Genomic DNA, 26469 nt, shown 5'->3' on the forward strand with positions numbered 1-26469 from the left:
GCCTAGAGAACCTCAGAGTTCACACGGCAACACTTAAGCTTTCTGGAACTCGGCTGTCCTGTGAACACTGAGTCTCCTGCACAGGGCTCGGTGGGATGCAGGCCAGAGGCGAATGCAGAAACATACACCACGCAGCCACCCCTCCCCCGGTCGGTACTTAAAAACAAGTCGCCTTCATTAAGAGGCGTCATCCACAATCATCTGACCAAATGATGAAAAGAATTACACTTTCAACATCCTAAGGAAAGGGAGGAAGATACAATAAAAATGAAAATCAGTAACAACAAAGACATTTCTGCCATTTTTAGTTGAGAGCTTATAAATACAAAACATTTCCATGTTTTCTAAAACATAGCTAAAATTTTAAATTATCATACTTTTAAAAACAATACTTACCAAGCTAGATGGCACTACCATTAAAGGAGTGTGATTTTATGGATTTCCCAAGATAAACTACTGGCAAGAAAAGTCAGGACTTTGACCTGGAGGTTCTTTTGTCTCAGCTGGTGTCTAGAGGCACTTCGGGGGCAGAGTTCTGTGCTGACCACAGGTCTCCCCTGCCTGCTCACTGAGCCCCTTCTCCGCCATGGCATGTGGGTTGTATCTTCCTCTCCTTCTCCATAAAAAACTGACAGCCGGACCACACACACACTGAGTTCCCCTTCACCAGGAAATATATACCTCACGGGCCTTTCTTGGTAAAGCTTCCATCACTAGACAAAAAATCCTTGTAGTTGATCTGACAGTTTCTTTTTTATTTATTTTATTTAATTTTATTTATTTTTTTATCTTTTTGCGTTACGTGGGCCTCTCACTGATGTGGCCTCTCCCGTTGCGGAGCACAGGCTCCGGACGTGCAGGTTCAGCGGCCATGGCTCACGGGGCCCAGCCGCTCCGCGGCATGTGGGATCTTCCTGGACCGGGGCACGAACCCGTGTCCCCTGCATCGGCAGGCGGACTCTCAACCACTGCACCACCAGGGAAGCCCGATCTGACAGTTTCTTTACACTGATAATTTTAAAATTTAAGCCTAACCTCAACAATGATGTCATATGATCACAAGGCCAGGTACACAGCTGAATGCTAAACTGACTTCCAGGAAAAGCTGTGAAGAAAAGAATCTCCTAATCGCTGGACTTGTGGGAAAAAAAAAAAAAGGAGTTCTCTCTTTTTCAGTTGTGACAATATTTTCCAGTTGTGACAATAACTGTGTATTTTGCTAAATAACTTACTGACAAAAGTCTTTGGATTTTAAACTTTGAACCTGGTGGGTCAGAGTTCTGTTTTTCAGTTGGTAAACCACTGATGAGGCTGTACTTCACCATGTATCAGTGTGTGGTGATTATTTAGGAGTTAGAGGAATCCTAACAGGAGTTGCCATGAAATCATTAGTTCTTTAATCACATTATTTGGGAATAGAGAAGACTGATCAAATTTCAACACTATCAGCATGGTTCAAACTTCGTTTCTTCACAAGATCCATACTATCTCCCTTCACCTGGACAGAGGGACCTCTGTCATTGCTTCATTTGAACCCCTGATGATTCATCGCAGCCTAAAAGTATGGACTGAGTGTAGTCCAGTGTTTTATTCATGAGAATCTGAAGAATAATTAGGTATCAGGTTGGCTGCTGGTAGAATTATTGACTGAAGCCCTGCATCTTGCCTACAAGTATTTTAGAAGTCAAGTGGGACAGAAAGAGTCTTCGCAGGCTTTCTCTGGCTGGCAGACCTGTTAGCTCTTCCTGGAAGGGCCTTGTGTGCCACATCCCCTGTCTGAGAAATGAGTAGCCCCTACATGAGCCTGGAAGTCTCCGGAAAACAGCAAAAACTGTCAACCCGTCCAAATAGCTGCTTTGGCTCCAATATCACAAAACATGCTTGAAAACAATGAACAATGGTTTTTCATGGATCAAAATTCTCCCCTTGGACTTCTGCCTCAATAAAAGAGTCTACTGTAGTCAGACTTCACTAAGTTTTCTGTTTAGTTTCAACAATTTTTAAGTGGATTAATGCCCTTTGAAAGGAAGAAAGTATTTCTTTAATAAATATCCATACTTTCAACCATTAATAAGTCTTCTGGGAAAAAAAAAGTACTTTAAATGAACAAAGAATGGTTAGACTTCATTTGGGTTACTCAAGTTTGGTTTTCTTTAGCTACTAAAAACCAGTAAGGTTATTTAAAGTTCAGTCTAGCTTTTGGAAGTTTCTCAAGGAAGCTAATGATTCCAGACCCTCTAACTGCTCGCAAGTTACTCTGCAGAGTCTGTCGGTTACTTACGAGAGACCGGGAGCTCTGCCTGGACGCTGGCAGGAACTGTCTCACGTTAGTGGGTGTTTCCTTTTCAATGGAATGTCGTCTCTGGGGTGGCTGCCGTCGTTCTGGCTGGGGTGTGGAGGATATGGGCAAGAACTTCGGAGGGTCTAAAGAAACAGAATGAACCACACTGAAATCAACTCTCTTATAAAAAAAACTTAAGTTTTGAATTTCTAACAGAAAACCCTTTGTCATTTGTGACAAACACTGCATTCAAAGATGAACTGTTTATTTTGTTGGAGAGGTATATTAAGATTGGAGGTCCGTAGGGGGATACTGGAAGGATTGTTATAGAAGAATCTTTGCAAGATAAACTTGCTACATAAATAGAAAGGAAAAGGAAAAAACAGTTTTTAACATTCATTCAAATTCATGCATAAAACACAATATAAATAGTCTCTCAGATTTGTAATACAAATGCCATCATGGTATTTTCCACAGAATTTTGCAGTTAAAGAGTCTCAGGCTTTATTTAAATTTTCTTTTAATTGGACAAAAGACTTGTATTCAATAAAAAATTTTGAGAGCAAAAAATTCAAGAAGTAGATCTTGGACTTTATTTTAAAAGCATGTAAAAATTATGTATTCTGTGTGTCAAATCATACCAGAATTCTCAAGTGTACCCTCCTTTTACATTCTTTTTGAAAATAAAATATGAAAACTCTTTCTTCTTGATGTGTATCAAGATATTTTATCCTTAGGTTTAAATCAAGCTTTATTTAAATTTCAAAAAATAAATTCCAGCTTCAATGTTAATACTATATATGCCACTGCTCCTCTGCCTAGGAATATTTGGGGACAGGGTTTAAAAGGAGAATGTCTCAGGGTCTGATTCACATTTTGGAAACATAAGGAGGACAACAGAAATCATTTCTGCTGTCAGAGCTTTACTTCTGTTATTGATTTCTAATCAATTGGTAGCCACCCCAGCTCACTTTTGGTTACTCTCTGCATGGAATATCTTTTTCTATCCTTTCACTTTCCATCTGTTTATGTCTTTGCATCTCAAGGAGTCTCTTGTATACAGCATGTAGTTGGATCATGTATTTATCCATTCTGCAAATATCTGTCTTTTGATTAGAGAGTTTAATCCGTTTACATTGAAAGTAATTACTGGTAAGAAGGGACTTATTTTTGTCATTGTGCTATTTGTTTTCTATATGCCTTATAGCATTTCGTCCCTCATTTTCTGCATTCCTGTCCTGTTTTGTGTTTAGTTGATTTTTTTTTTTTTGCGGTACCCGGGCTTCTCACTGTTGTGGCCTCTCCCGCTGCAGAGTACAGGCTCCGGGCGCGCAGGCTCAGCAGCCATGGCTCACGGGCCCAGCCACTCCGCGGCATGTGGGATCCTCCCGGACCGGGGCACGAACCCGTGTCCCCTGCATGGGCAGGCGGACTCTCAACCACTGTGCCACCAGGGAAGCCCTAGTTGATTTTTTATAGTGAAATATTTAAATTCCTTTCTCATTTACTTTTTGTTTATATCCTATAGCTATTTTCTTTGTTGTTACCATAGGGATTATATTTAAGATCCTAATTTTATAACACTATAATTTGGATTAATACCTGCTTAACTTCAGTAACACAGAAAACCTCTGCTCTTATACAGCTCTGTCCCCATCCCTTTCAGTTCATGGTGTCACAGAATTACATCTTTATATATTGTCTGCCCCCAAACAGACTAATAATTCTTTTAAATGCTTAAGTCTCTCAAATTATACAGAAAACAAGATTTGGAATTACAAACCAAAGTTACAGTAAAACTAGCTTCTGTACTAATAGTTCTTTTTTTCTTTAAATGTATTAGTTTGTTAAGTCATGCAGAAAACAAAAAGTACAATTACAAACCATTGTTATAATAATATTAGCTTTCATAATTGCCTATCTATTTATCTTTATTGAGATCTTTATTTCTCTATATGGCTTTGAGTTACTGTCTAGTGTCCTATCATTTCACCCTACAGGACTCTGTTGAGCATTTCTTGAAAGGAAGGTCTAATGGTCTTGAGTTCCCTCAGCTTTTGTTTATATGAGAATGTCTTGATTTCTCCCTCACTCTTGAAGGACAGTTTTGCCAGATATAGGATTCTCAGTTAATGACTTTTTCCTTTTAGCACTTAGAATATAGTGGCCCAGGGTCTACTGGCCTCCAAAGTTTCTGATGAGAAGTCTGCTGAAAATCTTACTGAGATCCCTTGTGTGTGATGACACTCTTCTCTCTTGCTGCTTTCCAGATTGTCTTTTGAAATTTTGAATATACAGGTTTCCCCCACTATCTGAAAGAGTATTCCTATGAATCCTTTCATAAACTGAAATGGTATAAAGCAAAGAAGCAAATACCTTAGGACACATCTTGCTAACGAATGCACAAAATAAATCAAGGTAAAGCACAGATGCTCACAGACACAGTTCAAAGTTATGGTGGCCTGATGCAAAGGCTGAACACTTTTTTTTTTTTTTTAGAAAACTGGGCTGGAGATTTAAATTTATTTATTTTATTTATTTTTATTTTTGGCTGCATTGGGTCTTCGTTGCTGCACGCAGGCTTTCTCTAGTTGCGGTGAGCAGGGGCTACTCTTGGTTATGGTGCGCAGGCTTCTCACTGCAGTGGCTTCTCTTGTTGCGGAGCATGGGCTCTAGGCACATGAGCTTCAGTAGTTGTGGCGCGCAGGCTCAGCAGTTGTGGCTCATGGGCTTATTTGCTCTGCAGCATGTGGGATCTTCCTGGACCAGGGCTTGAAGCTGTGTCCCCTGCATTGGCAGGTGGATTCTTAACCACTGTGCCACCAGGAAAGCCCTGAACACTAGTTTTGCTTTTCAGCTTTTTTTTTTGGTAAAAGCAAAAATCCTCTGCTGATTTCTTTCAGTTAGTGAAAACAGGTGTCAATGTAGGTCTTTTGTAAAAGTGAAGGGACATAAGGTGAACTTTTGAAAAGCAGGGGATACCTGTAATGTGTCTTGGTGTGGGTCTCTTGACTTCACCTCAGTTGAGCTTCTTGGATATTTATATTCATGTCTTTCATCAAACTTAGGAAGTTTTAGTCATTATTTCTGCAAATATTCTGCCCCTTTCTTTCTCTTTTGCTCCTGGGACTCCCACAACATGTATGTTGGTCCACTTGATGGTGTTCCACAGGTCCCTTAGTCTCTGCTTTTTTCAGTCTTTTTTCTTTCTGATCTTCAGTCTTGATAATTTCTACTTGCTAATTCTTTCTTTTGCCTACTCAAATCTGTCTTTGAATGCCTCTAGTGAATTTTTCATATCAGTTATTGTACTTTTCAGCCCCAGAATTTCTTTTTTGTTTCTTTCTAGGTTTTCTCTCTATTGATATTTCCATTTTGTTCACACATTGTTTTTTTCAACTTTCTTCACATTGTCCTTTATTTCTTTGAGCATCTTTAAAATTGTTGTTTTAATGTCTTTGTCTAGTATATCTGTCATCAGGTCTTTTTCTGGGACCTGTTTCTGTTATCTTGTTCTTCTGAATGAGCCATATCTTCCTGTTTCTTTATATGCCTTTTGATTTTTTGTTGAACACTGAACATTTGAATTTATCAATGTGGTAACTCTGGAAGTCAGATTTTCCCCTTCCCCAGGGTTTTGTTATTTTTGTTTATTGTTTTTCTTACTGTTGAAGGCTGATCTCTGAAGATAGCCTGAGGTGTAAACTTAACATTTCCTCAGGTCTTTTATGAGCCATTCCCTGGGCAATCATAGTCACTTTCTAATCCTCCCATATGCATATGCCGTTGTTTTTGAATGTTCTAGGCTTTTCACTCTCAAAAGGGGAAACATGAAAAATGAAGGGGTGGGGGAAAGGCACCAGCCCTTTAAATCCCCTGGAGATGACTTCAGCTAGAGGGGAGGGGGTGAAGCTAGCAACAGGGCAACAATGGCTGCCTGCCTCTTTGCACTTTTGAAATCAGAAGCAGTAATCAGCAATCAGAGGACAGATCCCCAATACCTGGAGGACAGGGTCCTTCTTGTCCACCCTGGCTCCTGCAAGCTGCTCTAAGAACAGCACATAGCTGCCTGTCATGGGGCTGGGGGTGGGGGATGAGTAGCTGCCACTGTGCTATGAGCTGAAATCTACTGAAGTTAACACTGGAAGTTTTAGGCATTCAACAGACTCCAGAGTTCCAAAAATAATTACATCAGACAGATTCTACCACTGCAATTATTGTCTAGGTGGAAAGACAAATTCTGGTGCCTCCTACTCTGCCATCTTCCCAGTATCCTCCCCTTTAATATATAATTTTTAATCCTTTATATTGATCTTATAAATGAAAAGATTACCAATAGTATTTTTAAAAATCACTTAACTTTAGATTCTGTATTGCCTGAAGAGTTATAAAGGTGTTTTTACTATCTACAAATGTACGTGGGTAAGGATGTGTATGTATGTGTGTGTGTGTGTGTGTGTGTGTGTGTGTGTGTGTGTGTGTGTGCAGGGGGGATGATAACAAGTGTGATTATTCAGAGCTTCTGGTTTAAATTTAGATAAGGAGGTTATTAATCTAAAAAATACATACAGACAGTTGACCTATTCCCTACAACTATTATCTGTAAGCCCAAAGGTGACTGATTTGTTATAAGGTGAGAATCTGAGACCCAACTGCCCGTTTAGCCCTATGTTATGATGTCATTCTAGGAAAATAACAACATTTCTCTTCCTAACTAGTGAAATTCCAGGGTTAGTTCTTTAATTAACTAGTTACCCCAAATGACAACAAGGCACTTTGGGATTCCCTTTTTTAGGTCAAGTATGTTTTTTAAGGCATCTGACACTAGTTCTTTGTACTACAAATACTCACTCTTCCTTGTGGACACAGCCTCCAGAAAGGGAGCTTCAAGGAATGAGGAAGGTGCACTGCTGCTGGCTGACCTGGGCAGAGTTTCTTCCTGAGAAAGGCACAGGCAGACGAGAGAGAGAGAGAGAGAGAGAGAGAGATCTCATGCTAATTAATAATGTTCACTCATAAATATTTAACATGAGGCACAAAATTTTAATGTCAAAGGTTCAAGGCAAGTTGGAGACAAGCTAGAAGGGATCTAAAATTAGACATGTCTGGGTTGTGCCCTGGCTTTGTCCCTCATTAGAGTGATGTGACACTGAGCAAGTTTCTTATCTTAGTTTCATAATTTCCATAGGTCACTACAAGGACAGATCTGAGAACACATTTAAAATGCTTACCACATTACCTAGCACACAAGAAATGGTGATTAATATTATCATTAGTGGAGTATTAAACACACTTATAAAAGTAATAGACTTGGAACCCCACAAGGGTAGATGTGGTGTATCGTGTTCATCGTTGTTACCTAGTACGAAATCCATCACTTACTAAGTAATGAATAAATATTTGTTGAATGAATGAAAACAAATATTTCATGAAATGTCATATGAATCTAGAAAAATGTCTGCATTGTGCCAAATAAAGTTTAAATTCCTATTACCAGTGAGAAGAGACCTTCTTAATTTGTTTTACACTATACCAAAATAAAGTATAATATTTATTCATGAAAAATTTACTATTTACTATGTGACAGGGGATATACATTAACTAGAAGACAACTTATTTCCATAATATGTATAGAAAACTGATATTTTTAAATATACAAGAAAGTTAGGTTAATATATGACTATGACTATGTGAAACAAATAGTGAAAATTCTCTCTGACCTACTTAGTTAAGGTGACTTTAAGCATTAGCCATTCACTAAAAACTGGCTTTACCTAAAACCTACTGCTGAAAGCATTAGTTTTGAACACACCTCACTACAAAGGATCTGGCCAAGGAACAAGAGAAGAAGAAAGCCTTGTAAACCGCACAGTCCAAACAAAGCCAGTCTGAGCAGCAACCTCCGCATTCTTGATACTCAACACCAAGAACAAGTCAGGCAACGTAAGCAAAGACCCACTCCAGACACGCTGGAGGTCACACAAGTCTCTAGAAAAGCCAGCAAGAACTAGCATAATCCCCTTCTGCTTATGGAAGGTCAAAAAGGAAATAAAAGCTAAGAGTATCTCATAGGAAAAGAAAAACAGAGTCATACCAGGACTTTCCAGTAGTTATGAGGTGGGAGCTAGAAACAGCAGAAACCATCCCCAATGCACATATTTCAGCCAACCTTCCCTAGAATCATTTTTACAGCCTAATTTCACGTAAGTCTGAGACATGTCCATGCCTTGCACCCCACTACTTACTGGTCTGAAATCCCCACTCTGAGAACAGCCAAGAGCCTGTCCTGGGCAGGCAGGGCCATTGCAGGGACGGGGTGTGGCTCAGGGCCTCTTGGGATTTGCTCCCAGAAACTGTGGTTGGTCCTCTGGCCCTGCACGCCCACCTCAGGCAGCTGCACCCACTTTCAGACTACTTGAAAACTAATCCTACCATTAAAAAAATAAACTCAAACTGGATTAAAGACCTAAATGCAGAGGAAAACATAGGCAGAACAGTCTTTGACATAAATCATAGCAGTATTTTTTTGGATCCGTCTCTTAAAACAGGAAATAAAAGCAAAAATAAACAAATGGGACCTAATTAAACTTAAACTTCCTTTTGCACATCAAAGGAAACCACTGACAAAATGAAAAGACAACCTACTAAAGGGGAGAAAATATTTGCAAATGGTATGACTGATAAGGGGTTAATATCCAACATATATAAACAGTTCATACTATTAAACATAAAAAAAAAATTTAAAAATGGGCAGAAGAACTGAACATTTTTCCAAACAGGAAATGCAGGTGGCCAACAGGCACATGAAAAGTGCTCAACAGTGCTAAACATCAGGGAAATGCAAATCAAAACCACAATGAGCTATCACCTCACACCTGTCATTTTGATGTCAGAATCACTATCATCAAAAAACAAAAAAAAAAACCCCACAAATAACAAATACTGGAGAGGACATGGAGAAAAGGGAACCCTGGTACACTACTGACAAGAATGTAAATTGGTCTAGCCACTGTGAAAAACAGTATGGTGATTTCTCAATAAACTAAAAATAAAACTACCATATAACCCAGAAATTCCACTCCTGGGTATGTATCTGAAAAAAACAAAAACACTAATTCAGAAAGATACATGGACCCCAATGTTCACAGCAGTATTATTTACAGTAGCCAAGATATGGAAGCAACCTAACTGTCCACCAACAGATGAGTGGCTAAAGAAGATGTGGTATATATATATATATACACATACACACACACGCACACAAACACACATATACGTACAATGGAATATTACTCAGCCATGGAAAAGAATAAAATTATGCCATTTGCAGCAACATGGATGGATTTGGAGGGTACTGTGCTGAGTGAAATAAGTCAGAGAAAGGCAAATACTATATAATCTCAATTATATGTGGGATCTAAAAAATATGACAAACTAGTGAATATAACAAAAAAGAAGCAAACTCACAGATATAGAGAACAAACTAGTGATTACCAGTGGTGAGGGGCAGTGGGGGAGGGGCAATAGAGGGGTAGGGGATTAAGAGGTACAAACTACTATGTATAAAATAAGCTACAAGGGCTTCCCTGGTGGCGCAGTGGTTAAGAATCCGCCTGCCAATGCAGGGGACTCGGGTTCAGGCCCTCGTCCAGGAAGATCCCACATGCCATGGAGCAACGAAGCCCGTGTGCCACAACTACTGAGCCTGTATGCCACAACTACTGAAGCCTGCACACCTAGAGCCTGTGCTCCGCAACGAGAAGCCACCACAATGAGAAGCCTGCGCAACGCAATGAAGAGTAGTAGCCCCTGCTCGCCGCAACTAGAGAAAGCCCGCACAGCAATGAAGACCCAATGCAGCCAAATAAATAAATAAAATTTAAAAATAAAATAAAATAAGCTACAAGTATATATTGTACAACACGGGGAATATAGCCAATATTTTTTAATGAGTATAAATGGAGGATAACCTTTAAAAATTGTCAATTACTGTATTTTACACCTGTAACATATAAAATTATACATCAACTATATATATAAAGTATTTACTTCATAGAAAGAAAGAAAGGAAGAAAGAAAGAAAACTAATCTTCACCAGGATTAGTTCCTGCCCCAGAGGAGTCACGGAGACACCCAGAAAGGAACTGGGGAGCGTGTGGTGTCCCTGTCATGTCCACTCCCGTTGACTAAACACTTTCTGCCTGGCTGAGGTGTTTCAGTGGGTCTCTGACATCTCTTAACATTAGTCTTTTCTACAGCCTGGTCTGGTTTCTGAAATTTGCTTATTGTCTGCGTATTGTCTGATCCAAGTTACTAGTCTCTGACACTAAGTTAGGCCTTTTCTAGTTCTTGACACTAAGTTAGGCCTTTTCTAGTTCTTGACACTAAGTTAGGCCTTTTCTAGTTCTATGTCCTGACCAGTGACTCTTAATCAGGTCCTGGATGCAATGAGGTCACTGTCAGAAGTCCCGCAGCTTTGCTCCCGGGGTGGCACTGTCACTGAAGGCTGCCAGAATCGTCTCAGATGCCAGCCTGACACCTAACTCACTTAACAGGAAGGTATCCTTCTTCCTGAAAAGAATCCCAGTGAAGGCATAGATACAGCTCCTTTGCTTAGTTTTCCTACTGAAAGCTTTGATATAGCTCCAATCAAAGCTTATCTTGACTTTTAAAACGTTACCTGGGACAGGCTAGCAGAGGTTATTAAAGATAAGCAAGAAACACTGAGGTTTAGAGTTTTAGGAAGAGAGAAAAAAATGATGGAAAAAGATCTGGTGTTGGGAGGTCTGGTTTAGCAGGGATTCTGCTACTGAAAAGTTGTCTGACTTTCTAAAGTTGGTCTCTATCTCTACTAGAGGCTCAGTTTTCTCACTGAAAAGTAATGATGTTGAACAAGATTTCTAAGCCCCTTTCCAGTTTAAGTTATTTTAAATTCAAGCATTCTCATATACTACTAGTTGAAATACTACAAAGTTTATGAGATATGAAGATTTTGGAGTTAGACTTGGGTTTCAAATCCGTCTCTATAATTTACTCTTTAACAATCTTAGTTCAAAGACAACACCTTTCTGTGTGTCTTGTTTCCTTATCTTTTATATAAGGATCGTAGCTACTTCTAGGGTCTGATCAATTTATAATACCTAAAGTATAACATAGAGTTGGCTCAATAAAAAGCAGATATTAGAGCTTTCTTTAAGGACCTTGGCAATATGTATCAAAAGCTATAAATATGTACATTCTTTCACCTAGCAAACATTCTTCTAGAAATATCCTGAAAAATAATTCAAAGCAAAAATGTATCATAAGGATGTTAACAATATTATTGTTATTTATAATAACAGAAAACTGGTAACAGCTTAAATGTTCAAAAACAGGGGACTGGTTAAATATAATATGGCAAATTATTATGATAGAATACCACACAGATATTTGGCATCATGTTGAAAAAGGATTAATCAGATGGGAAAATGCTCATAATATTTTGTTAAGTAAAAAGCATGGGTTAGTTCCAGTTCTGGCAAAATGGCAGATTAGATAACCTATTCCTACGGCCTCAAGCAGGGTATAAAGTCTCTGGGTCACTACCAATAGCCCAGTTTCACAACTAGAAACTTTTAAGGACATCAATTCAAGCTTGTAGTTAATGCTGATTATTTAACTATTATAATTTAAATGCACAAAGCTGCTGGGTAAATCTAAGAGAAAAAAAAAATCCCTTTACTGGTTCTGCAACTGGAGGTCTCACTTGACAGAAAGGAAGAAAATGCATTTCCTTGAAGGAACAAAGGACGCACAGCATTAAGAAGACTGAGGGCAAGTCATCTCTCATGGCTCTGAACAGGATTAAGGAGTTTTTCTTTCTACATAAAGCAGCTGAGTTTATGTTGATAAAGTAAATAATCCATTAATATCCATTTCATAAGAATATCTGACTTATAATAATATATTGACTCTTTACAGGGAAATTCACTACTCAATGGGGAATATTTAGACAGGAACCTGCTCTTTGTGATAATCTGGGCCCAACTTTAAGTTAACCTCAAAGACAGCAAGGGGCAACAGGAACTTTCTGGTGCACAATGCAGTCAAATGAAATATGTCTGCAGAGGTGAGCAGAGCTGCTACCCTGGAATGGTGGCAGTTACCTCTTAGTATGAAGTCTCTGTGGAAGAGAAAATTAAATGAGATCATGTACGAACGAGTTCACCATACAGTCGGTATTCTGGTGGCTGGAAGGGTTTTTTTGGTCTGTTTTTATTTTTGTTTTTGGCCGTGCTGCATGCCTTGTAGGATCTTAGTTCCCCAACCAGGGATTGAACCCAGGCCCTCAGCAGTGAGAGCCTGCAGTCCTAACCACTGGACCACCAGAGAATTCCCCTGGAAGGTATTTCTTAAACCTGAGGGAAAAACCTCCGGTGGAGAGACTGCAAGGCCAGCAGGAGACGTGTGATCGTGCACAGAAGCACTTCCTCCAGGAGTGAGTACGGTGCCCCGTCCACAGAGGGACGAGCTCAGTGTCAGGCGTGCTGGGACTTCCTAGGGGACACTTCCTCTGAGAATGGAAAAGGCATGAAGATGGGGAGGTGGCGGGGTAGGGAGTGGAGAGCAGGGCCTAGGCCCGCCTCCATTTCTAGCTGACCCGCCTTGTACTTCTACAGCTTTGATGTGAAGGAAAAGTTTTGGTCCTTAAAAAAAAATTTTGGAAGCCACTCAGTAAATGGGAGGGAAGGAGGAAAAATGGGGAAGTGGTAATAAAATTGAGGGGATGGAAGAAAAGAGTAAGACCAGCCTTTTCTGAGCTGCTTCTTTATTTGGCCCCCACTGTCCTCCCACTACAGGCCTGAGTATTAGTCTTTGTTCCTGTGCAACCTCCACCAGGAATGCTTTAGGCAAGTCAGAGAGGCAGGGTCAGTCCACTCCTCCGCCCCCAGGGGAAGTCCAGGCCAGTAGGGGAGAAACAGGAGACCGGCTGTGACCTGGCCTGGCACGTGCCACAAACAGCAGAAGCCCTCTGCCCACTGCTCTCCTCGCCTGACTCCTCAGCCCAGGTCCTCCCTCTCCCTGAGGCTTCTCCAGCCCCTGGCCCCCTGGTGGCATCACACACAGGTGGCTCAAAAGGTGCCTGGCAGGCCGCGAGCACTCACCAAACACGTGTAATGACTCAGTGTATGCTTCTTATTTCCCATTTGGATTATGAGCAAGGGGACAAAGCCTATCGCACTGCTGTCCCTTTACTGCTTACTGAAGGCATTCGGTAAATATTTAAATGGAAAAAATGGAGAGGCATTGGAAAAAAAAGAAGTTGGAGAAAAGGAAAAATAGGAGAAGAGTTAAAGAAAAAAGTGTGAAAAAACATTATTATAAAACGTGAATGAAGACACTGTGCAACGTGATGTGGGATAGATCTGTCTTAGTATCTGTGGCCATTTTTATAAGTGAGCAAATAGGACCAGAGATAAATCAATCTTGGCTTAGGAATTCCCTGACATCAGGAATCCATTAAGGTGGGGAAAAGAACACCCATCCATCAACTTAGAGAAGGCAGGACTCCTCAGCCTCTTTTCCGCTTTCATATTTATGGGCAGGACTGCCACATTCTGAAGCTGCAGGAGACCTCAGATGGAGGACACGGTGGAGGCTGACACAAAGGGACCTGTCTTCGTGTCCTGTCCACAAAGCAGAGCCAGAGCCCACGGCATGTTCCTCACTAACTCACACTGTAAGGAAACCCGGCTTGAGTTTCAAGGTGCTTCGTTCATGTCTATAGAAACATCAGATAATTGTCAGGCTTTTACAAGAGACATTTTTCTGAGTTGGCTTCAACCAGTCGGTAGATAATCTTAAAGAGGCTAATGTTAAGAAAGCTTTTTAGGATGAACACACCTAATCTACCACAATTAAATTAAAGCTGAGTTTCATCAAAAGAAACCCTACGGAGCCTCAGAGAGGGCACCAAAAAACAAAACAAAACAAAAAACCTCTACTGAAACTGATTATTCACAAAGCCCAAGTTTGAAATATAGCTGTTTAAAATTAAAGGCTTCTGCTCATCTGTGTTTTCTAAATTTTAAAGTTTGAACATATTTAGAAGTTTAAAAATTCTATATTCAGGGCTTCTCTGGTGGCACAGTGGTTGAGAGTCCGCCTGCCGATGCAGGGGACGCAGGTTCGTACCCCGGTCTGGGAAGATCCCACATGCCACGGAGTGGCTGGGCCCGTGAGCCATGGCCGCTGAGCCTGTGCGTCCGGAGCCTGTGCTCTGCAACAGGAGAGGCCACAGCAGTGAGAGGCTCGCGTACCGCAAAAAAAATCTATATTCAGAAGTTCAAAAAAAAAAAAGGAATGTAAGGCATTCTCACATTCAGCATCTTTGCCCTGCCCCTCCTTAGTACTTTAGAGCATCAGCTGTAAGGGAAGAGGACAGAGGGGCGTGCTTGCTCCACTCCTGGCCCAGGACCATTCCCTCTGTTCCAGAAATCAGAGATCCCCACCTTACTCCCAATCATGGGAGCCATGACTGCCCAGGCCTGGACCAGCAGCCAAAGACCAGGCTCAACACGTCTCAGCACTGTATTTCACACTCCCTTTCTAACTAATGGGCAAGCACGCAAACGCAGCCTCGCTCTGATTAAGAGAATTGTGTCTAGCAACTCATCTCAAGATTTGGATTTAGGGCATCAGCACAATATTTTCACAAAGAGGAAAACTAAGACAACTGCAGAGGCCGCCCACTGCCCTCCTCATGGCCTGGGCATTCTAGCTCAGGGCAGTGAAGGACGAAGAAAGGACAGGAAGGGGGTCCTGGACACGGGATGGCGTGCTCGCTGCACCAGACACAGGTGCTCCCAGCAGACTCTGCAAGGGCGGCACTGGTGTCAGCACCGTCCAGCTTGGTCACCTCCAGCCACACGTGAGAACTCAATGAACTGAGTTTTAAATTTATTTAATATAATTTGCATTTCAGTTATCACAGTTCTAGTGGCTAACCACTAGATCTTCTTTTCATTTAAACTGTTGTTCTCACAGGTTAGCATGAATTTCTTTAAATATGTGAGTGTCTGCTGGGGATCAGGACCTGGGAATATAAGGTGAATTCCGCACCTTCCCTCCTGGGAGCTTGCACTTGGTGAGAGAGAGAAAAAAATGGATAATTATATTACAAAGGGTCAAGTGCTCTAACACAACAGACGGATCAGAGGGTTATTATGGAATCGGAGAGGAGCTGGGTGTAGGCTGCACGCAGATGCACAGAGCGGAGCAACAGGGAGTGAGCAGGAAAGAACAAGGGACCCAGTGGGGCTGAAGGGTAAACTGAGGCAGAGCGATGTTGCAGGCACCAGATGGCGCAGGCTCTGACGCAGCTTCTTCAGGGACAGGAGCTTAGTCCTGTAAGTGGCAGGAAGCCTTCAAAAGGTTTCAAAGACAAAGACCCTAGTGGTATTTGCAAGATGGAATCAGGGAAGCTAGGAAGAAGGAAGATAAGCTATGACTGATGAGACAGCGCATGCACTGAATTGGGCAGTAATAAGAATACTTCTTTACTATTCTTGAAGTTTGAAAAACATTTAGTGGCAAAATTGTTATTACTGATATTGCTGGATAAGGTGTGGAGACCGGTGAGGGCGTTATGAGAGAATAACCCCTCAAGTTCTAACTTGGATGAATGAGGAGAGAATGGAGCCAGCAACTGAGACAGCAGACAGGAGACTAGAAGCCTGCTGTGTGTGGCGTGGTTTGGCAGGGGGCGGGGAAATCATTTCATTTTATATAAGCTGACTTTGAGGGTCAGGTAGTGGAGACATACAATAGTGACACTGCGGACAGAGGCCTGCAGAGATCTGGGAGAACCCACGTCAGGAACAGGAAGGATCCGCAGGGCATGGGCACAGTGTTGGGAGACTTGTCTTTTGGTGTTACTATTACATAAAGAAGAAGCTTCAGTATGGGTATGGGGTGTGTGTGTGTGTGTGTGTGTGTGTGTGTGTGTGTGTGTGTGTGTGTGTGTGTGTGTGTGTGTGTGTGTGTGTGTGTGTGTGTGTGTGTGTGTGTGTGTGTGTGTGTGTGTGTGTGTGTGTGTGTGTGTGTGTGTGTGTGTGTTCGTTCTAGAGAGGGAAGAATCTATGAAGATGTTTTTCTTTTTCCTTCCCCAAAACAAAGGGAAACATATTTAAGAAAATATAGGTTTGAAAATTACTGACTTATTTTAACCCCACTGTAATCTAAGACTACGTATGTATGTCACAAGTTATTCTATAAACTACAGCCACTATATTGGCCTTTATTAAATAACAGTAAGTAATCCACTGTTTCATTTCCTGCTAAATGAATGAATTTTAAACCTAACTTTAATTGACTGAAAAATGGGAAGAGATTAAGTAACAGCTGGAGCAACACGAGGACCGGTCGGAGGGCGCTCACTTCCTGACCCCGAATCGGGACATGGGGGGCCGTGGGGACTCACCTCCGAGTCAGAGCTGTCCAGCTCGGCCAGAGTTGGGGCTTTGAGGAGTTTCTTCCGCTGCACAGGCACCTGCTGTACGGCACTTGCCCCATTTTCTTTTGATTGTGACGTTAAACCTCCATTCACCATCGATGATTCCAGGACATTCTTTGGAGATTCAGGGGTAGCTACCTCTGGTAAAACAAAGGTGAAAGCTTACCTTTTCTTGAGCACAGAAAGGTAGTCAGTGAACCAAACACACTGTTCCAAGTACCTGCACTTGGAATCACACCCGAGGTGATACGGCATTTCTACGTCATGCAAATACAACACAGAGGATAGACACAGTAACACCTATGCATATACAACACTTGCGTTGACATTAACTGTCAGATTCAAATAAAGGAAACCTTTAAATGAAAAATTATATATTCACATTTGTAGATAAAAATTTAGAGCTAGAAGAAATACTACAGATAACTGACTCAAACTTCTCTATTTTCCAGAGGCCCAGAGAGGCTAACTTTCCTTTTAGCCTCTAAAGAGCTAGTGATCTACAGATCAGAGTGATGGCATGCACATATGGCTGTAAGATCTGAAAGTGGTTTGATTTTAAAGTAAAAACAGCTAATAATCTATATGCATATGAACATGAACACAAAGACTCTGAGATACATTTCCTCTGATAAAGCTGATTTTGATTATACAAAGTTCAAATCTGGATGGGAAGGCAGTGAAAGAAATGTGGCAGCACAGAGCACAGAGCATGGAGTACAGAGTATAGACTACAGAACACAGAGCATACAGTATGGAGTACAGTGAACAGAGTACAAAATAAGAGTATGTAGCACAACAGGTAAACTTTAGAGTATATAGTTAAGATGCAGATGGTCTGGATTCGAAGTCTAGCTCTAGTTGTTTGACCTTGAGCAAGTTACTTAAACTTTCATTCCTCAACTGTAAAATGGGGCTAACAACAGAAATGGGCTTGTTGTGAGGATTAAATAAGTTAACAACTGCATATAAAATACTTTAGTGTGTAATAAAGGCAGTGCACAGTAAATGTTAGCAATTATTAACACTGACTTTTGTCTCCATTTGTAAGTGAGTGAACCAAGGCTAAGGATGATTCAGCCAGTCACACAGCCAGCGCGGCACAGCTGACACTGGAATCCTTGTCGGTACTGATTCTAAAAGGCCACCTTTTTTTGTAGTGGAGCCTGTAATCTTCCAATGCAAGTGGAACTAATTTTCTTCAGTATTTCAATAACTAATAATTTTAATAACTAACTACTAAATTAGAGTATTTAAAAGTGAGAAAAAGCAGTCCCTGAATGATTTAACTCACAGACCAGCCCATAACCTGGTTTTTGCCCATGGAGCAGTCTGTGAAACTCCCATGGTTGGGGGTAAAGGGTATGCTGGGCACTGAAAAATCAGGATTAATGCTTGTTTGTGGGGGGTGGGGGGAAGCGTTGTACCTGAAGTAACTATAAAATACAAGAATGTTCTATTTATAGTAGCTCCCCCCAACATGTAATAGTTTTATGCTTGAAGTGGAAGAGGTGGATTTCCAGATAACATTCAGAATGTAAGTATGTTCTAGTACAGCTTTCCTTGACATTATTTAAAAGAATTATGTGAGTTATTTATTATAAATGATGTATATCTAACTTAATATTCACAATTTCTGCATATTTTTAGATATCAAGAAGGCCAGAACTAGAACTGCCCTTGTGAACTACAAGGGTTTGAGTGAGCAAGAAAGGAATGAGGAAAGGAAAAAAGGAAGAAGACAGACTTGTCATAAATCATTTATCATTTTACATAAAATGTTTAACAGAAAACTTGACAACAAATGTGTTGACAACACGTGAGTTAATTTTGTTACTACCTCTCCAGGTATTAAGTAGCTAGAACAAATATATGATTGGGGGATGGGGTGTGCTGAAGGGACAAAAGGGCAAAAGCAGCAAGTTTTTACAAAATTACAAAGGTTAAAATCTTTAAATAAACCTTTCATAAGGTGTAGAAAGCAGTAGGCTGCCACACTTACAAGCGTAATTTAAAAGTCTTCCAGAGAGCAAAGGAGGAAATGATTGGGCTAATTGATTAATTCCTATTCAAGAAAAAAGGTAATGTTTAAATATGGTCTTGAAGTATCTTTTGAAAAATCGTATTCTATAGCACACACTTTTTACACACTTCCTCCAGAGGTTCATGCAGTAGCGGCAGCCAGTCTTCCAAGAAAAAGCACACATATCTCCCACTGGTCCAACTATCCACACCCAACTGAGGCTCTGCCTGGAGACACAGTGAGCTTCTCCAGGCGGGTCTCACAGGTCCAAGCCAGAGTTTCCTTAAGGGTGAAGTCACCAGTGGTGTGTGGAGGAACATTAACACAGTTTTAATGGTTATATATTTAATGTTTCAGAAAAAATATAATTACTATATCAGATACATGGTTTTATGGATGTTTTTGCTTAAGAAAATTTTAAAAGTCATTTATGGTAGATTTAAAAAGTTTGAACAGTACTGGTGGCACTTAAGTCTGGTAAAATCATGAGGGTGAGATCTGCACTGAAGTTTAGGGAACACTGTTAAGTGACAGTGGCTGCCATGAGCTAAGTTCATTCTCAATGCAAGGGATCTGAGAAATTACCCAATAGCTCTCTAATTGCCTGAAGACTTTGCTGAGGTTGGTAACTGTACTTGAGCTCACTGACTCAAACTACTGAAATAAACACCTAGTATTCAATTCAAAGCTTTCGGATAAATGGAATTAATAGAAGAATATGTTATGTCCCAGTCAGGCTTCAGGATGATCTCCGTATGTAAGACTAGATATTGTGTGTGATTTTATCTAATACTGCATATTTGTAAAAGCCCCAGTTGAACACACTTTTAAGAGATATTTTTAAGTAGTTTGATTACTTATACTTTTCTGTTCAAATGAATGAATCCTCATTATCACTTCAGTGTATCTGATGAGAAAACCAAACCCTTGGATAAGACTTTAGACTTCTTCTATATAAGACAGAATTTCTGGTGATATTTATAAGTAAACAAACTATTTAAGATGCTACACAGAGCTTTAGAAGTCACATGCCTCAGGTTCAGAATCTAAAACACACAACCATGATATTAAATACCTTATGTAATAACTTCTATTATTACACAGTGTAATAATTATGTCTGTTAGATACACCCAGGCTGCTGCCTTATTTAGTTGGAGGAAATATGGCTGAAATAAAGATTGTATATTTAATATTTGCATCAGAAAAATAAATTATACTTACCTTAATTAATGTTGACTGGATTAACATTTTCCACTAAGAATTAATATTTCTAAAACATACCTGAGCAGCAGAACATACTTCAATGTGTCCTATTCTACACTTACGTGCATTACCTACACTACACGTTTAAATATTTACTCCTTAGTTAGCTAATTTCCCAACTTAGACAAGAAATGCATCCCGATCTTTGCATTTAGGTTAGAAGAATAGATCAGTCTTTTCCATTTATAATTTGGGACATTTAAATTGGTTAGTCAAAATGACACAATGAAAACACAAGAAATCGAGAATGAAGTGTGTGGAAATTGCAAAGTACACTAAGGTACAAAATAAATTATGGCAAATGATAAGCAGTGAAAGCAAATCAAAAATTTTTGTTGCTCCTTTATTTTGAGAAGCTCAGCACCAAGAGCTTTCTTCCCAACACAAGAACCCATCATATAACCTATAAGACACGAACACACCTACATACATGTGTGTGGGCATGCACGCCATCCAGGTCAGCCACCTGTGCCTACTTCACGGGAGACAGCAGCCAGTGTGCTTAGGCAGCGGCCACTCCCAGAGAGCCCGCCAAGGAGGAATATCTTTAGTAGATATTTAGAAGAGATGGATCTTAGTATGTGTTGCCAACTTTTGGAGATTAGCAGTAACACACATGTTCTCAAACATTTCTGAGTTTATTTTCCAGACCAAGCTTTTTTTTTTTTTACAAAGTTACTCTGCAAATCGTTGATAAAATAAAAATTGTCAAATGGATAAAGAAAATAGAAAAAGCTCCTCAGTGGTCAGTCAGAAGTAGTAAGTGAAGACTATAACATATTTATCTGAGTTTCTTGAAAGTGCAAATATTAGTCATGCCTAAGAGAACTACAAATATACATAGAAATTCAAAAAGCAGTTGGGAACTATTTTAGCAGTTGGAAGACACTCAGTAAATATTCACAGACAGAACATGATATTAGAACTCTCTGGCTCTTTAAATATGAATTTGTATGTAAGATATGCCAACAGTTCCATGGCATGTAAAAGAAAATTCTGGAAGGAAATACTAGTGCCAATATCTTATCTCATTTTGCATTCAAAACAGCAGCTTCCAAAGTCTAAAATTCTAACGTGCAAAACATTTTATTGGGACTAAGCTGGCTTTGCAAATTTGCTCATATATAATTTAAAAATTCAATTTAAAAGGGGGGCTGATTTTACAGGTCAAATTTAATCATTAATAGCTACTTGTTTCACTATTAGTCCCTGTCTATTTAACAGAAGGGCTCTAAACGTGTCCTACAAGGGCTCTAAACGTGTCCTACAAACCCGGGACATATGATTATATTTTACAACCAAAGCCATTACAACGCTCATGTGTTTTTAGACTCTTAATCAGCACAAAGAACCAGCGTGACAAGGCCCTACGCACAGGAGCACTGGGTACGCAGATAGCTCTTGGCCCTCAACTGAGGAGCAGTCGTCCTCTGAAGCAGCTGACAGTTCTGAGTTCAGCTACCTGAATAACTGAGTGCTTTAGAGAGTAAGAAGTGTCAAAACTTTGTTTCTTGAAAGTGTTTTCTATGCTCTGAAGGCAGAGTTCTGTTAGACTCTGACCGCTGCTTTATGAGATTGGGGGTGGGGTGGGCACTGTGTTCCATGACCACAAGTGTCACGGTTCTTCCACAGGCTCTTGCAAGGCAACAGATTTATTACAGTTTTAATTTTTTTAAAGTATACTATTTTCAAAGAAACAGAATGTTTTATTTGACCACAGCTTAGAAGAAGCCTTTCAATTTTCTTTTTTGACGTGTTTGAACAAGCAGATGAATGAAATGTATTTCACAGAGACCACAAAACCCACGTCAGGTGTGAAAGTGCTTTTTTTTTTACCTGACAAGTCAAAACTGTAAGACATGCTAAGTGGCCGCATTGCTGAAAAAAGAAAACAAACAATAAAAAGAAAATAATTCAGCTGTTAGGATATACAGGGAAGATGAAAAAGGGAGGAGGGTTCAAGACCTGTGGTGGCACATTTCACACTTTAAGGCAGAAGGCAGTAAATAACAATCTGAAATACAATAAAACCATGAGTCTTAGTTTTAATTATATTACTAAGACTTGAAATGGAGTAACAATAAAAGAAAACAACTTTTAAAGAACATGTTAAAAATGAAAGCATGTTAAAGATACAAACATTTTAGAATCATAGTACAGGACTTTAAAATATAAAAGAGTTCAAAAGAAAAAACTAGCCATGTTTTAAAACATGATTTTATGGAACATACAAAATCTTTAAAATTTAACAACAAATGTATTCTTAAATAATTAATTTCAGGATGAAAATGTGGCTCTCTGCATACAGGTGAAACATCTTATCAAAAATCTCATTCAGGTACTACCAGCATCACAAAGTATCACTAATTCTCTATTGTAGGCAGTGTAACCTGGCAGTTGAGGCAAGGCCTCAGGAGCCAGAGAGCCTGAGTTTGAACCTCAGCTCTGCCACTTACTAGCAGTGTGATTCCGGGCAAGTTACTTAACCTCTCTGTGCTTCAGTTACTTCATCTGTAAAATGGGAATAATAGTACCTATTTCATGGGATTGTTATAAAAATTAAATGATTCCATACAAAAAAAGGTGCTCAGAATAGTGCTTAGCACATAGTAGAAGTTAAATAAATACAATCTCCTATGAATAAACTTATTTCTTTCCTGTTGAAATCATTTGTTTTAAAAATTTTATTACATATACTAAAAAACACTGAATTGTATATTTTAAATGGGTGAATTTTATGGCAGGTAAATTATCTCAATAAAGCTGATTTAAAAAGGTTATTACCAAAGTTTGATGAATTTGGGTATTCATAAGAATGAGAATTACCTATTTCCACTGTAGCCCCATCCATCCTATGCCCCAGGTCAGGGAGGACAGGTGGCTCTGTGGTCAGAAGAGGAGAGAACCGCAGGTCCACAGGCTTGTCAGGCACAATGTCCCCCCAGCTCATGTTTCCGAGGCAGCCCGCATACAGTTCTAACACCCAAATTTAACAGAATGAAAGTATCTCTCCATATGCTTTTGGCAGATGTTTTTAAAGGAACAATTTACAACCCCAAATCTCATAGTATGAGGTGTTAGAAAAGGTGTTGGGAAAAAGAAAATGATAAGATATGAACAAAGACTGATGCAAAAGAATACTAATTTCAGACTTAACAGGAAAAAAATGGAGCTAGCCTGTAAAACAATAGGGAAATAGGCGAGTAAAAGACAACTTAGCCATGTGTTAGTAATCACGTCCTTATAAATAATGCTGTGGGGCATATTTAACGACCTGGGAAGATGTTCCTGCCCCACCTAACATTACATGGGGACATCAGACACTGTGCACACAGCTCTTGTCTCCACCTCATGACGCACAAGCTCCATCACAGCGCATGCCTCTGCTGGTGAAACTACGGGTAACAGTTCTTCTTTAAACATTTCCCCAATTTCTACAGTGGGTTTCTACTTGCAATTACATGGAGGGGTAAGGTTTTAAAGCTATTTAGGGAACTTTTCTTCAAGATAATTCTGCCAACTTTACCCAAACTCCCCAAGGGAAACTTTATAGTAAGAACCAATGTAGGTCTGCAGAAAGAAGAGCCCAAATCTCTTACTTTCCAATTAAGATGCAAGATCAATTTTAAAAGTAAGATTCTCATAGAACAATCACTTTCAATAACAGCTCAATTCTGGTTGTTGTGAAACACCAATTCATAAGGTTAAAATAAAATAAGATATACTATAGAGAAAATTGATATTTAATTATTCTAAAGTAGATTTCCTGCTAGTTAGCATCTAACTTGTTGAAAATGAAACAGAAGAATATGTATATGACAAGGGCATGTGATGACCCTTCTATGCAACGTGCGGTGTCCCGTTGCCACCCACAAGGACTGCTGGTCTCCTGAACGCTCAGCCCCGGCCACCCCCATGCCCCTGACGGGCTGCTGTCGGCGCTGCAGGGGGAACATGTACCTGCTGCCCCGAGCCTTTCCTGTCAGTGCCTGTGGGCAGGGACTCTGACTGCTCATCTCTCTACTCCAACAGCTGACACAGCTGTTTAATAAACACTTGGAAAAATGAAGGAACTGTATGTCAAATATCATCCAAATCATACAAGCACGTTACGTCTGTCTTGTTCCTTTCTCTGTCCTGTTGGTGCTTCCACTGGAGTTTATAATCCCTCCTCTTTTCTCCTGAAAATCATGAAGCTTACTTTTCTCATGGTAATATATTTGTTTTGCCTTATAATTTTGTTGAAATCTTTTCTATTACCCCATTATTCCTTCTCAAGGTACAGTAATTTTTAAAAATCCGGTCTTAAGCAGCCGTCCTATAACACCATTTCCTTATTTTTCCATAGTGGTTCTTATTCTTTGAGGCTGTGGACCCTTTAGGAATCTGAGCAAAGCTATGAACCTCCTCTCCAGAAAATGCACATACATACACTTTAGGAAATACATACAAATTTGTTATATTTCAAGGGACTCACAGACCATCCTCAGGCTCATGCAAGGACTCCCAGAATAAGAACTCTCCATTTATGTCATGTATATGTTCTGGCTCATTATTATGTAAATGCTCATATGGATTTGTTTTAAACATCATTTTAAAGGGAAACACTTGCTGCCATAAAAATCAGACAGAGATAAATTCACACAGCCTGCCCTCACTCTGAAGCTCTGTACATGGAAGGTATGTGCTATTATTTCAACACCTCTGGGAGTACTTTTCATCACTGTCCCTGCAGTGGAGACCAGGACATAACAACCAACAAGACAGACGTGGGCCCTGCTGCCACAGAGGCCACAGTGTGAGAGAATGGCCAAAAGTCAAACAAAAGAACATCAGCACGCAGTGACTGAGAGTCATGGGAGGCAGGGAGAGCCGCTGAAGTGGATGTGACTGACCAGACGGAGAAGAGGAGAGCCTGGGTCAGAGAGGGGAGGACTAGAGAGACCTAGAAGTAAAACCCACAGGGCTTGGCTGTTGGGTAAGAGCCAGAGGTGATGCTGAGCAATCTGTCCTGGGCTCTGAGATGGGGAACCAGGAGGAGACAGTTGGAGGAGAAACCAGGCGAGGTCACCGCTTGGCTGTGGGGCTTGTCGTGCGTGAGGGGCAAGGAGGCCCTGCTCAGCAGACGGCTGCACGTGTAGGTCTAAACTTTCAGAGAAACCTGCGCTGTAGGGCGGGAGCTGGGGAAACCAGAAACAAACCCTGGAGGAGAATGTGGTTGCTCAGGGAGAGGGAGCCCGGGATAGAAACCAGACGACTAAGCAGGGCTTGAAAGAGGCAGAAGAGGTCGGAGGAGAGAACCAGGAGACAGTGCCTGTTCAGGCACCACGAGACTGTTTCCCTGAATTCTTTGGGCATCTTTAATCTTACAAATTGGAGGACAGCTGCATCAACAAAAATGTTTACATTTTATAATATGGTTTTGCTCTAAATGAAAATCAATGTGTGCTTATAAAAAAATTAAACATAATAAATATAAAGGAATGTGAGTAATAAGTTAAGTGATATCAGTAATAATTGAGTCTCTTATCACATAATACCATATCTTCAAACCATAATTAAGACAACAGAAACCTGAAGTAAAACTATGTATCACTTACATTTCTAAAACGTAATAACTTATCCATGTATATGTATTACAATTTATAAAGTATTTTGACCATGATCCTATTTAATTCTTAAATGGAAGTCATAATGAAGGTGTAGAGGACTTTTTATCCCCCTTCTGCTGACGAAGAAATCAATGCTCACAGAGGTGAAGAGACTGTCCTAAAACCACAGCCTGGAGGTTGGCAGAGCTCTGTCCACTAGGCAGCGTGGTGCTCTCCTACACTCAGCATCACGGGGCAATAATTTCCTATTCCATGAACCTCAAGTATAGACTTCCAGCGTGAGGGTGTGTGTGTGTGTGTGAGTGAGAGAGGGCCCTGCAGACGGCAGTCTCTCACTGGGCTGCTGTGCTGTCTTCCAGTGATGCCCCGGACTCACCTAACCTGCCGCGTCTGGTTTCCTCTGGTGACACGGGCCGCAGCTTTCTTTCTGCTTTGATTTCTTCCAGGATCCTTTCATGGAGGCTCCGTGGCCGCGGTGGAGTAGGCTTCAGTTTTCTGGCTGAGGCCTTAGAAAAAATATAATGGCTATAGAGACTTGCTTGGGTAGTTTTCCTTATATAATTTTTACTGAAGTCCACTCATACAGTACATTATGAAATTATATTTTACTGATTGCAACACTGCTTGATAAAAGACCATTTTCAAGCAATAGGGAGATTACTGGACTTCACAGTGGTTCAGTCACATGTGCTCAAGTAACTTTAAGGAGTCAGCTTTGCTGCAGCTGTAGTCATGCTCCCTACGTGCTACTGTGACAGGCAATCCATTGAAATGTAAGCTGTACGTTACCTATTA

The 26469-nt window shown here is 40.3% G+C and overlaps 1 protein-coding gene across 6 annotated transcripts in view; it reads right to left on the reverse strand.

The window, feature by feature from the left end:
• The window catches only part of SPIRE1 (spire type actin nucleation factor 1), a 207012-nt gene that overhangs the window by 11670 nt on the left and 168873 nt on the right, over positions 1-26469 (reverse strand). For 2 of the 6 annotated variants that reach the window (XM_060311223.1, XM_060311220.1), the window contains exons 8-13: positions 26051-26180; positions 22889-22945; positions 21899-21940; positions 16743-16915; positions 7133-7220; positions 2282-2424 (exon numbers count right to left, since the gene is read on the reverse strand). In XM_060311223.1, coding sequence (XP_060167206.1) covers positions 2282-2424; positions 7133-7220; positions 16743-16915; positions 21899-21940; positions 22889-22945; positions 26051-26180 — 633 coding nt within the window. The remainder of the gene's footprint in view (positions 1-2281; positions 2425-7132; positions 7221-16742; positions 16916-21898; positions 21941-22888; positions 22946-26050; positions 26181-26469) is intronic. The other 4 variants (XM_060311224.1, XM_060311221.1, XM_030836536.2 and 1 more) reach the window with 2 other exon arrangements.

Source organism: Globicephala melas, chromosome 13 (genome assembly GCF_963455315.2).
Source record: "Globicephala melas chromosome 13, mGloMel1.2, whole genome shotgun sequence".
In the NCBI taxonomy this organism is placed as follows: domain Eukaryota; kingdom Metazoa; phylum Chordata; class Mammalia; order Artiodactyla; family Delphinidae; genus Globicephala; species Globicephala melas.